At 29.9% G+C, this 12,808-nt stretch overlaps 1 protein-coding gene across 1 annotated transcript in view; it reads right to left on the bottom strand.

Moving 5' to 3' along the window:
• The window catches only part of nAChRa7 (nicotinic acetylcholine receptor alpha7 subunit), a 201,539-nt gene that overhangs the window by 11,442 nt on the left and 177,289 nt on the right, over positions 1–12,808 (bottom strand). Inside the window, exon 5 of the mRNA XM_018551289.1 lies at positions 304–484. Within this exon, the coding sequence (XP_018406791.1) occupies positions 304–484 (181 nt within the window). The remainder of the gene's footprint in view (positions 1–303; positions 485–12,808) is intronic.

Here is a 12,808-nt window from a genome sequence, read left to right as displayed (position 1 = left end):
TTTCTCTTCTCTCTCTCTCTCTCTCTCTCTCTCTCTCTCTCTCTCTCTCTCTCTCTCTCTCTTACTGTTTTTCTCTTCCTCTCGTTCTTGGACGCTAATCAAACTGCTCTCGACGCCGTCGCTTTGAATTATTTCCGGGTCTCAAGACCATACCGACGGGAAGTACCGACGTGCTTCCGACAGATTGGAAAATTCGTAAGTTCGACATCTGTCGAACGAAGAAGGGAACATCGGGACAGGCTGGATCGGAAAACGACGACGATTGGTTGACCCAATTCCGTAATGCATATCCTCTATGCTCACCTGAGAGCCGTCGTACGTCCAGGAACCGAATTTCATCTCGCAGCGTTGATCGTCAAAGGGAAACCAGGTAATGTCGATCTTGCAAGTACTCTTGAATATACCGGGCGGCACGTACATACAGGTCCCATTGTTCTTTACGACGACGTTCGTCGGGTAAGTGCCATCGAAGCCCTCGTCGGCGCTATAACGAACAATCATCACGTTAACTTTTCAATCCTGGAATGCAGCGAGCCGAGGTAATCGGCACATTTGTGGTGAAAATAAAAAATTAATTAAATTGTTTTCCGCATTCTAAAACAAAACGCTTGAGTCTTTCCGCTTTATTACAGGACTGCGAAATTACATATACATATATTTAGTTATGCACTCAAATTAAAATTACAGATATATAAGTATTTTATGTCACTTTTCTGTTGTTTTATATTGCTTTTATTTGTATTTTCCATATATGAAAGTCCTCTTTCATTATTAACGCAAATCCGTTTCATCACAGCCGTAATAGCCGTTTGTTTAATACTATTATGTTATACAATTCTCGTGATTGAGAACGTTCGTAGATTCATGTGGGACGTCTATCTTTCTTTACTCAGGAGACTAAACAATATTGGGAAACACGTGAGCAGAACCTAACACCAGAGCACAGATGTCCCCAAAGTAAACCCGTCGGTTTATTCCTTCCTTGCAATAATTTAGAGATAATTCAGTTCTCCCTAATGTTGCTCCTCGTCACGAGAACGAACAATGACTTCCTACTTTTCGTAATAACTATTTAGAGCAATTAATTAAACTCATTTATATCTATTTTAAAACTAAAAGCAGCGGCCATAATTCTTTAATTTTAAAATCAATCCTAATTTAGAAAAATTGTACGAAATGAACTGAAGAGAATGTTAAATAAGATTACAAAAATACTATATTATAATTAACATCAACGACAATTTCAGTTACATAAATAAATAGTTTAGTAAAATCAAATTTATATCTATTTCAAAAACTTCAAATATCAAATTACTCATATAAACATTGACATAACAATTTAGATTTATTAAATGTAGTGCTATATCGATCATCAATCGCCATGACGGAATTTTGCTGTACACGTTTGAAAAATATGTTGATAATAAACGGCCGCCATAAAAATAAACTGCCATCGTAACTACAGAGTAACATTTAAGTGTGCAGTATATCTTGACATCTTGCGCAGTAAAATAAATTACTACGAAGGCAAACGTTACTCTTTTCAAATGTTATTCGTGGCGATATTTTCCAAAATTTAAATAGCGTATTCTCTCAGAATTTTTTTACGAAAAATCCAATCTCTATACAAAGATTATTATAGGCAGGTATTCGCATTTTTCCCAAAATTGCATGCTAAAAATACAAAAATAGTTTTGAATTAACTTTGAACTGACTGTAAATTCTATATGCATTTAACATAAGAATGAAGGACTTATTATTTTATAATACTTAAATTAGCACTTAAATTTATTTGTGTAATATCTTAACATAAAAATTTGCAGTAAAAAAAATTTTTGAATGCATTTACGCGTGTAAATTATCGATAAGTAAATTAATAATCATTTACGTTAATTAAAATGTTAAGATAATGCAATTATCAAAATTTTTACAGAAAGGAAGTATTCTCTAATTACATGATCCGATTATAATTATTTAAGATGTTAATTAAGTAGAAACGAATTGTCGTACTAGTTGAATTTAGTGCAACTTACGACGACGATGAAATCTCGGTAGCGTTGCGTTAAAGCAGACTCGAATAGACTAGTGGGAGCTAATTATGGACGAGTCTACCCCAGGCCTTTGACGTCCTACCTCGCTTTTCTTACACCCCGTTCGATTCCGTTCCATTTGCGTTAACTAACAGGAACAAACGCCAACTTTTTACATGCACTCGGACGCGAATTGACGCGATACTTATTTTTGCAACTTTTTTCAGAGAGCCGACTTTTCTTTTATTGTAGGAAAAATCAACAACCTTTTGTCATAACTTTAACAATTATTTGAGCAAACTCTGGGATACTCGGCTTGAAAAATAATGCAAATGAACAAACCAGTATTTATCAATTATTTGAGCAACGTTATCGTTCCAAAAATTATATTAATGTTATTTTTGTCATTTTATTAGTACTACTGATTGTAAAATAAACTTAAATTATATTAAATTTTTTTTGTTGAGCTTTTTGTAACAGTTAGACGCGTTATATTGAAACACCTGTTCTCAATAAACTAAAACAAATACAAATTTTTTTTCCCATTAAATGATGAAACATCGGTTTCAATCGGTCAATCAATAGTGAACAATATTGGTTTCATTTTGTCCAGAATGTTCATTGCAATTTTGTAATGTAGCGATTCGTATCTTTATATCTTTACTGAATTAGGCAGTTGAAACATGTTATGCATGTTGTTCGCGCGCGCTACAATAAATTTTATAATTTTATTAATGTCACCTTAATACTTTCATTTGAATATTTGTGATAAAGCGTTTTCTGTTTTATTTATCTGACTCTTATTTGTCCTTTTATTTTACTCAATTATATTTTTAAATTATATTTTTGACTCGTTGCCCTTCTATATTTATTAAAACTATATATTTTTTTAAATTAAGTCATTTACTTAATTAACGTAAATATTTTTCGTTAAAAAATATTTAAATGTCAAAATTATTAAGAATCGATACGCATGCTTTTTGTTTAAGAGATATTTTTATGTAAAGCTGGTTCTACATTAATCCCAAGTCGATCGCAAGCTTGTGGCGACAGCCAATTTGAAATGTCAATTTTTAAATTGACACTTCAGATTGACTGTCATAACAAGCTTGCGATCGACTTGCGACTAATGTAGGATCAGCTTAATGTGTACCATAATCAGAATATTTTTAGGAAATAATGTTTTATATATAAGGGAACTATTAAAATTATGTTGAAATATTAATTTAATTCCTATTTCTTCAAGTTTCAGAAAACAATTTTCTTCCATATATAATAAAACATTATATAATAACATCTAAGAATAATTTTTCTAATAATTGCAAATTATTTAATTATTATCAATTTTGTTTTAATTGATTAAACGTGTTGTTTTACTGCTATTGCAGACAATTTTTGATTTGTTAAAAACCTGCTTTTGATCACACTAATGCAAAAAAAATTATGACTACGCCAAGTCACGCAAGACATACTGGGCCGAGAGATGGGATAGCTTAATTAAATTCTTTTTCATCATGCTCTTTTAACTTGTGGCTTGATTACTACCCTGGCTTAGAGCCTTTTTTTATCCAGAAGTTTTAAATTTCTTACAAATTCTTCGTGATGGCTGGCTTTCCGCTTATTTAATAATGCAAATAAACTTTACAGCAGAAAAAGTTGAACAGTGGCTACCTATTGAAGCGAATATATATTGACATGTACTAAACAAAAAATTTTAGTTCATTCCATGTTTTGAGTTTAAATTAAATCTTGATTAAAGCAAAAATGCAATTATTTTTATACTCAAATGTACAAAACGAGAAACATATTTTAAATAGTTTGACATTAAAGTAATAATTAAATAAATATTTAACGTTAAATTAGAACAAATTAATTAAATAAGTTGTAAATTAAGTAGAGAACTTGCATTTTTTTTTATTTTCATCAAAACAAAGGGAAAATTCTATTATGTTATGGACTTAGTTTTCCGATAATATGCGCCATATCTGTTTTCTTTATTTAATCAGGCGTACACGAGCTCACGAGCTCGGAGAAAATATTTGTAAGAAGGGAAGTTGCGCTCCAGCCACGTTACATCCTACAAAATAGAATATTCTACCTCGAGTGCGTGCCTTGTATGATAACGAAAAGGATGTAACAATAAGAGAAATTCTCCTGCGGAAGTATCGAAGCTCATGCTTTGTAGCATCGTCGCATAGCTCGCATTGTAACATTTTTATGTAATCTTGAAATGAACTAAAATCTGCATTATTCATAAACGAAGAAAATATTTCCATTATTAAAATTAACATGAGACGTTGTTTACCTTGCAATTTTTTTAAAACGATATAAATATATATGGCAATGAAAAAATGCTATCAGATTCTAATTACAGATTCTTTGACATTAAGTAATATTACATTTTGAATAAGCCATTATATTCTACACTGTTGTATTTCATATCTGAAAGATACAAAGTACGTTTGCATATATTTTCTAGAAAGAATCAAATCTTTTTCATACATGACTGACATATCATTGACATGTACTACTGACGCCCTCTTCAAGTTTGCACAAGACTGATTACAAACACGTTCATTGTATTTTAATCAATATATTGGATAATTAAAGTTAAATGTAATCTATAGTTGTTTATTTAGGATATATATAATATAAAAAAGTCTCAATAAAGAATAATAATTTAGAATTTGTAATTGTAATATTTAATTATAACTTATATAAATTTAATTTTAAGTTTATCTTAGATTTTAAGTATATAATCGTATCGCTTTTCACATATTCCGCTAAATATAGGTTCGCTTGATTTTTACTTGAAATCAAGCTTTTAAACTTAGCATTTCAAGATATAAAAATCCATTCTAAAAAATGTACGTAATACGTTCGTAAGGCCAGTTTCAAATAATGATTATAAATACGAGTCTACATTTTTATTTCGCTTGTAATAAAATTTGTAATTTAAATCAGATGGCTATGCTACTTCATGTAATCTTGTAAGAAAAATTTTGTAAGTGTAGAGCTTTGACTATACTCTTTAGCAACTTCAAGGAGTGCTCCACTTAATAGTGAGAAGAGCTAACCGCAGATTCTCTCACGAATACTTAATGAAATCATCGCAAAGTTACCAAGAATCGAGACGAGTTGCTATTCTCGAGGCGTTACTGCGTTGTTCCTATCGCTTCCGCGTAATATCAGAGAAAATAATACTATTTTTAACAAGAATTTATATTTAAATACATTTCTGCAAATTTTATACAGTAATCACAAATTGATAATAATTATTTATCTTTCTTTTTGTCATTAACGTTATATTTATACTGCCATTAATTTTTAATTTTTTTAAAAATCTATAGTTAAATATTAATAATTTTCCTGTTAGTTTCTCTAATTAATAATTAGTGTTTTACTTTACTTAGTTGTTTTCGACAAATAATTCTGCTAGATGAAGAACTTGATGTTTGATTGCTAAAACCACGTTTATAAAATTTATTAGATAACATTGATGACAGAGATATACATATAATCAATTTATAACTGAGGGTGGTATAATTACTTTAATAGACTAAAAATTTCGTGTAAATAATTCTATTTTATAGTTATAATTGAATTTTTGTTTATACAACTTTTTATTTTGTCTTTTTTAACAAATTTTTAAACCCCAATGAAAAATTGTTATTAAATCATTTATATACATATTTAATTATGTAGAAATTTTATAAAAATAAATTTTCTCAAATATTCTAATTTTTGGTATAATTTTCTACGACTACCAAATCTCCTACTTTTACAACGAATTTGTTCAATACTCCCACATGCACCATATTACTTATCCTAAGAATGAACCCGTTATCGAAATTGCAACATCTTGAGCACCGTTCCGGAATTCTTAATGAAACGATCACGAGGTTCCCGAGAATCGATTTACTCATTCTCAAATACGTTACGCTCATCCCTCATTCTTACCGTTCTCTAGTTGCTCCTTAGGGAGCTTCAAGCTACCGCATGAAAAGAAAGTGTAATCATGAATGAAAATCACTCAGACGTACGATTATGAACTCCATATATCGCAAAAAGGCAATAAAGTGCCGGTATAGTGTATAAGTTGTACTGACTTTTTAATAAAGTCCAACTACATAGGTACGCTTTCACACTTTTTTATTTTTAACATCCAAAAAAGTTCTAGCATCCGAAGATGTATAAAAAATATAAAACTTTAAGAGCGTTTTTTTGAGAACTAAGGAAATATATAAAAACAACTGTTCATAACAGCTAACAATCTTTTTTTCTATACTTTATAGTTATAAAATAATTTAAAGTTATTATTACAAATTTTTTTTAACAAATTAAAACTCATATTTGTATTTATGCTTCTAGAGAATTTATTTCGAACTTCTTTGTAAAATGAAATAATTAAATAGTAAGATTTTCAGAAAGCTCATATGTGAGATAATAATCCATTCATCAAAATTACTTTAGAGAGCAACAAATGTAATATACAATGTGATCTTTTACTTTATAATACATTACAAATATTTCGATGAGTTAAACATTTGTTTATGTTCAACATACCGCGTGCTGTGTTTACACAGAATAGCTTTGTTAAACTACGGTCCGCTCACAAACATCATTTCATCTTGTTATTATCAATTGTTAAATAAGGACCAATGTGATTATTTATGGGCTTTTTTGTGGTTAAAGCCTCAGGGTGTCAAAGTGCTAAAAGCGCTAAAACTAACGGCATTAAAAAATAAAAAATATATAAGTAATTGAAATAATTGCATTTATGCATGGCGCGATTGTGTAAATTATTGGAATTATAGCAACTGTCGTTAACAATATATGCAAATGACTCGTAAAGCCTATTCTACAATTGCGTATACATAAATACAATTGTAAATAATTGTAGATGTAAGAATTGACCAATCACAGTCGAATATTCTTTCCATATTCAACTGTAATTCATTAATTTTTGCAACTATAATTTTATACTCACACTATTACGCTTACGCAATTGTAGAATGAACTGTAGATTGCTATCTTTTTAATAAAATATGATTAACTGAATTAACATGATATTTGTAATTGATAAGATACTAATATTCAAACATAACAACAAATCACATTTTGTGAAAAATGATTTTAAGTAATAATTGTACAGAGCTGATAAAAATCATATTGTAAATATGTTTAAAGCATGCTTAATAACGTTTTTAACATGTTTTAAACGTGTTTTTTTTTTATAATACCGTTTAAAACATGTATGAAGCATTAAAAACGTGTTTAAAAAAATGTTTTGTTCCTTTAAAAAAATTTTTTTGTCAATATGTAATTTTAGACTCTACATTTTGACATCATTTTGATGTCGTGATACTTCATAAATTCTTTGAAATAGAATCTTACTCTAAAGTCTTGAAAAAAAATAGCTCAATTTTGTATCTTTAAGAGTGAAATTTCACCCTTCAAAGTGACAATTCACTCTGAAAGTTTTAGAGAGTAACTAATAGTGTTTTTGCTTGGGTAGTATCTTATGTATTGTATTTCAATCACAGAACAAAAAAAAGTTATATTCATTTAAAAAATTACAAAGTCTTGAGCGCAAATTTTATCATGGTGCAAATGATGTTCAGGAGCATTGTAAAAGTGAATTGGATCATAGTCTCATTCGCGCAGTAATTCACTCAACGGGCAGTGCCTCGAGACATTTCGTTTATTTTTCAGAATGTGGCGTCGTTGTGATAAATATCGCGTGACGCAAACACGATTATTATACTTACAAACAAATAAATTTACGCATTTTACTTTCATAATCAATAACTCATAAGCGTATCGGAGCAAGATACGAAATATCCTCATTTTATGAAATCGTCGATCATCAACTTATCTTATTGAAGACTCAAAATAGGAATAATATGGTAGAGTAAAGATACTTTCTAGGAAACACTATTAGCGCTATTTGTGTTATTCTATTCTTGTTTTACATCTAATAAGCGATGAAGATAGGATAACACAAGTTGATCCTCTCTGAACGCATCCTAAGTTGTAAGATATAGAAATTCTCACACAACCGAATATGATGAGAATAATGTGATTGGTCAATTTCTTACAACTTATCCCTTATTATCCAATATTATTTCTATTATAAATGGCCAATTATACGCGAGGTAACAAATCATATTTGTAATGGAAGTAGATAATTGCATACTATGCGTAATGCATACCGTTAAGGAAGATATAATTATAATCACAATTATTAAAGCATAAAACATTTCACCTACTTACGAAAAATTTACTATTTTCTGCTGAATTTCTTATTTTACAACCAATTTTCGGCTATAGATAAAAAGAATATACCTAAAAGGTGATGTATAAATCAATTTAAGACAGAATTTAAAATTTAATTGCTAAACATTATTTAATCAACAATATAATTTTATTTGTTGTAATATTTATATTAAATATAAAGTTTACATGTATATAATATCGATTCAATTTCTTACTCTCTTATCTTTAAATTATATGTTCAAATTAGATGTCCACAATTCCAGAAAATCAAAACAAAACTTTTAGGGAAAAATAAATTCCAATGCTAATAAAAATTCTGGAAACAAAACTCAAATGTAGGACGATAATCCACTCATCGAAATTACTTCGGACAGCAAAGAATATAATATACCACATATTTTTACTTTATAATACGTTATAAATATTTACTACTGCTTACATATAGTCTTACGGTCTCTACTGTGATTGGTCAAAAGTGTCGCTACAAATGCTTTGAATCGTTTAATGGATCAATCAAAAGAAAAAACTTTACAAATTGACCAATCAAAAAACGCTTTAAAGTACACAACTATTTGTAGCATCATATTAATCGTACTCTTAGATTAGAGTTATTCACATTTCGCGCGGCGATATTCAATGTAGGTATAAGCAGCGTCGTAAAACGCTCCGTATGAGCATTATTTTTTAGAAGTTCTATCGTAAACGCGATTATTCAAACAAGTAGTAATAAATTCGCGCATTTAACTTATTCACTACTCATCGTATCGCAGCAAGTTACGAAACATTCTTACAATCGTCAATCATCAGCCCGAAAGGCCCATAAGTGAGGCAGCGAGCCGAAAGGTTAGGGTACGTACGATTTATTCATTTAAAACGGAAAGCGATAGAGATCGGGTAGTCTTGCTTTACGATGACGGACAAAGACTGTTTCTTTATTTATTCTTGAACTGAATATCTTACCTTACCCTTTGATTTTCTCGTCAATCTATCGTGCTCGTCATTTTCAATTTGCAGGCAAATTGGAGTAATACTATAATATCTTGTCAATACTTAATAAGGGAAAAACCGTAATGTGTGATTTGCTGTTTATTAACTGTTAGTGTATTATATTCACGAAATGTATATACGATCTAAACTTATCGTGCAAAACGATATACAAGTATGATTTTGAGTATTGTATATGTTCTGCTTTTTTTATTTATTCTCTCACATAGTGCAAGCCAATCGCCTTAAATCGTCATCATATATTATTTGAAGACGGTATACAAAAGTGCAGCTAAAAGCAACAGGTATAACACCGCCATAGCGAATGTCGTGTGAAGTAAGCTGTACGATTTTCGAATCCGCCGTTGATCACATTGTTTGCGTGACGCCTCACGAACCTTAGCTTCGTACGTTTTGATGTATTCTCTCCGTCGCGCTATAATGTAGTAAATAAAATACGCAATCAAATCGGGAAATGTTGTACAAAACACATTTTAAAAGTCTGTTCTTTGATTAATTAAATTTAACTCTGCAGATTGAATAATAATGCATGAATATCACAAAGAAATAACGAAGAAACGAAGAATTAGAAAAAGATTCGAAATCATCGCGTGACAACAGAATAACAATTCGGTTAGTAACAATTATTAATTTATTATTTATTATTAATTATATTAGTTGCAAGTTTTTTAAAAATATAAATAAAGTGCCAGGTGATATAAGGTATAAAAATGATTGAGTAAAGTTTTTGTACAAATAGCTACAATTTTTATATTTTTAGCATAAATATTTAACATTTTCGTGTATGGAGAACAAAATGGATTTTATTGACGATGAGTTATTAGGAATTAATTGTGTATAAATGATTGCTTGATAATTTATTCGCGGATCAAATTGCTATTTTATGAACCATTCATATTTCAAAATATGATATTTCAATTTGAATTTCAATTAATATACTTTTAAATGAAATTTAAGTAAATCTAAATAATTATGAATTAATATCTATGAATCTAAGATACCAGAATGTTAGTAATTATAGAATACAATAAAAATAAAAGAAACAAAACATGGATTAAAACGTTTAAGAAAAGTTTCATCTCTTTTTCAAGATATTTGAGGAAAAAATCGTTACCAAAGAAGTAAATAAATAAATGCTCGATTTGTAAAAATAACCAGTTAAAATCCTTACAGAAGTTTAATATAATATTAACCAGTACTAAAACTAGGAAATGGAAGTAACTCGTTACTTTTATAATGGAATTATAGTTACAAGCTACTTTTTGGGTAACTGCGTTACTTTTTTGTTAGTAACTCTAACGTAGTTATTTTTTTGGTAACGAATTTTACAGTTAGAGTTGAAATAGACATCTCAATTTGCCGCATATTTTACAGGTGTTAGAATTATGAAATAACGTTTTAAAAAAGAATTAAAAAATAAAACTAGTGTCATTATTGTATATTACTTTTATTAACATTTAAATAAAAATATTATAAAATTACATTGTTTGGACTGATTTTAAAAACGCAACGGAAAAGTAACGAAAAGTTTAAGAAACGGTAATGTATTATAACTATAACGCAAGTTACTTCTAAAAATCGGTAATTAGTTATTTTTTCTACTCGGTAACAAGTAACTGTAACTTGTTACTTTTTAAAAGTAACTTTTATTCCCTAACTGTAACACAGTAATTTATTACTTCTTTTATAAATATTAAAAGCATCACTGTTCAGTATTTCAAATAAGTAATTAATGGTAAATTGTCTTTTAATAATAAATTGACCAGAACTAGATTTTGTATAAGGGAATTATATATAAACATACTTTCAAAGCTTTTTTTCTGAATATTCCATTGTTTAATAATATTTAAAAAATTCAAATTTCTGTTATAAACGCTCAATGTAAAATAGTTACGAGATTTCTATTTGAATCGATTCTCTCATTTTGCGCGCTTTAACCTCTTCGTGCCCTGAAATTCTCGCTAGGACGACCTTACAGAGAAATATTTGATTTTGAATGGGATGCATCGGGGCGATTCCGCGAATATAAGGCGGCTGAATGGTATACATAATACACTCCCAGTCGCATCCGGGCGACTAAGGATTGGTTGGAACGCGGCCAGTTGGCCGCGACCCAATCCGTTATTTCATTCTTTTCGAATCCACCCTCTGTGTACCACCGCGTGCTCACTAGCTCCGCAAAACCACCCCGAGTGCACCCTACGCGGCACCTAGTGCCACACCCACCACTGCCATCGTCATCGATAACAGAGCGTGTTTCGTCTTCCGTTCTGTTTTTACCGCCAAATGAATTGCGCGACTTTACAGACGCATGCGTTTTTGCTCGGATTTTAGAAACGAACTTTTTGCGCTAAAGTTTCACATGCATTTATGACATCTGAAAAAAATCCGTCCATCTCTTTAAACTGGTAAAATATGTAAAAATACTGTCAGATTGAATACCATTAACTGTTGTATATCTTTTTTTCCTTTTGACCGGGATCGTATAAATACAATGTTGTTTTTACAGTTTTATTTCATTTTAGCTGCTCTTTATTACATTCAAATTTATTTTGATTCTTATAGTACTCGCTTTTGTTTTATCATTAATGAGTTCTATCCACAAATGATTTTCCATAATACAATTGCACAACTCCTAATATTATCAGATTATCGTCTACATATATTTATTCCTTTTGAAAAGATGAAATAAGAATCGATAAATATTGATGCAATGAATAATAAATATTTTATTAACAAGTATAATAAAACACAATAAAATCTTGCGAAAATTTTCAATTTAAAAAGGTTTGTTCTTAAACTCGCATTGATAAACTCGAGATATTATTTTCTGAGATTTTTGTGACCTCTTTTTTTTTTTTTGGCATCACGTCCTCACGCATTTTTACCGTTTTCGTTCCCACACAAAAGTTGCACGCGCGAGAAGTGTCGAGAGGCAAAAAAATTGACCTCACATTCGTGTTCCTTTGCACGAGCGTTCGTTTAACGTGCGCGCTCACGGTATACGGCAAACAAGAGCGTAATAAATGGCGTATGGGGTAAAAGACCACACGGGCATATTGATTTCGCGATGCAAGCGTTATCCTCGTTCCGTTCACCTATGTGCGATCAATCTTCCCATTTCTGTATGTAACTTCGTATGCGTGCGGAACATGTATCTCGATAGAATTTTGCGACTTTTTCTGTTGTACAAATTGACTAATAATACATTCGAAACATCAAAAATTACAGAAAAAAACTTGCAGAGTTTAATTAAATATTTGAGAATTTATTTATTATCATTTATCACATATTGGTTCTTATTTTTCATCATTGATATTATATTACGTACATATTTTTGAAAATAGTTGTGATATTTTAATTAATGCGGGTCAGAAAGAAATCCAATAAACAGCAGAATAAAATCATATTACAATTAAAGGTTTTTTTTTTAATTAAAACATCGTGACGTGAAATAATAACTGTAGAGATTTCAGAGAAAATATTGTATCATT

The sequence above is a fragment of the Cyphomyrmex costatus genome, unplaced genomic scaffold (assembly GCF_001594065.2).
Source record: "Cyphomyrmex costatus isolate MS0001 unplaced genomic scaffold, Ccosl1.0 scaffold137, whole genome shotgun sequence".
NCBI lineage: Eukaryota > Metazoa > Arthropoda > Insecta > Hymenoptera > Formicidae > Cyphomyrmex > Cyphomyrmex costatus.
The sequence above is the reverse complement of the archived record's forward strand: the minus strand, read 5'-3'. Positions and strand labels throughout refer to the sequence as shown.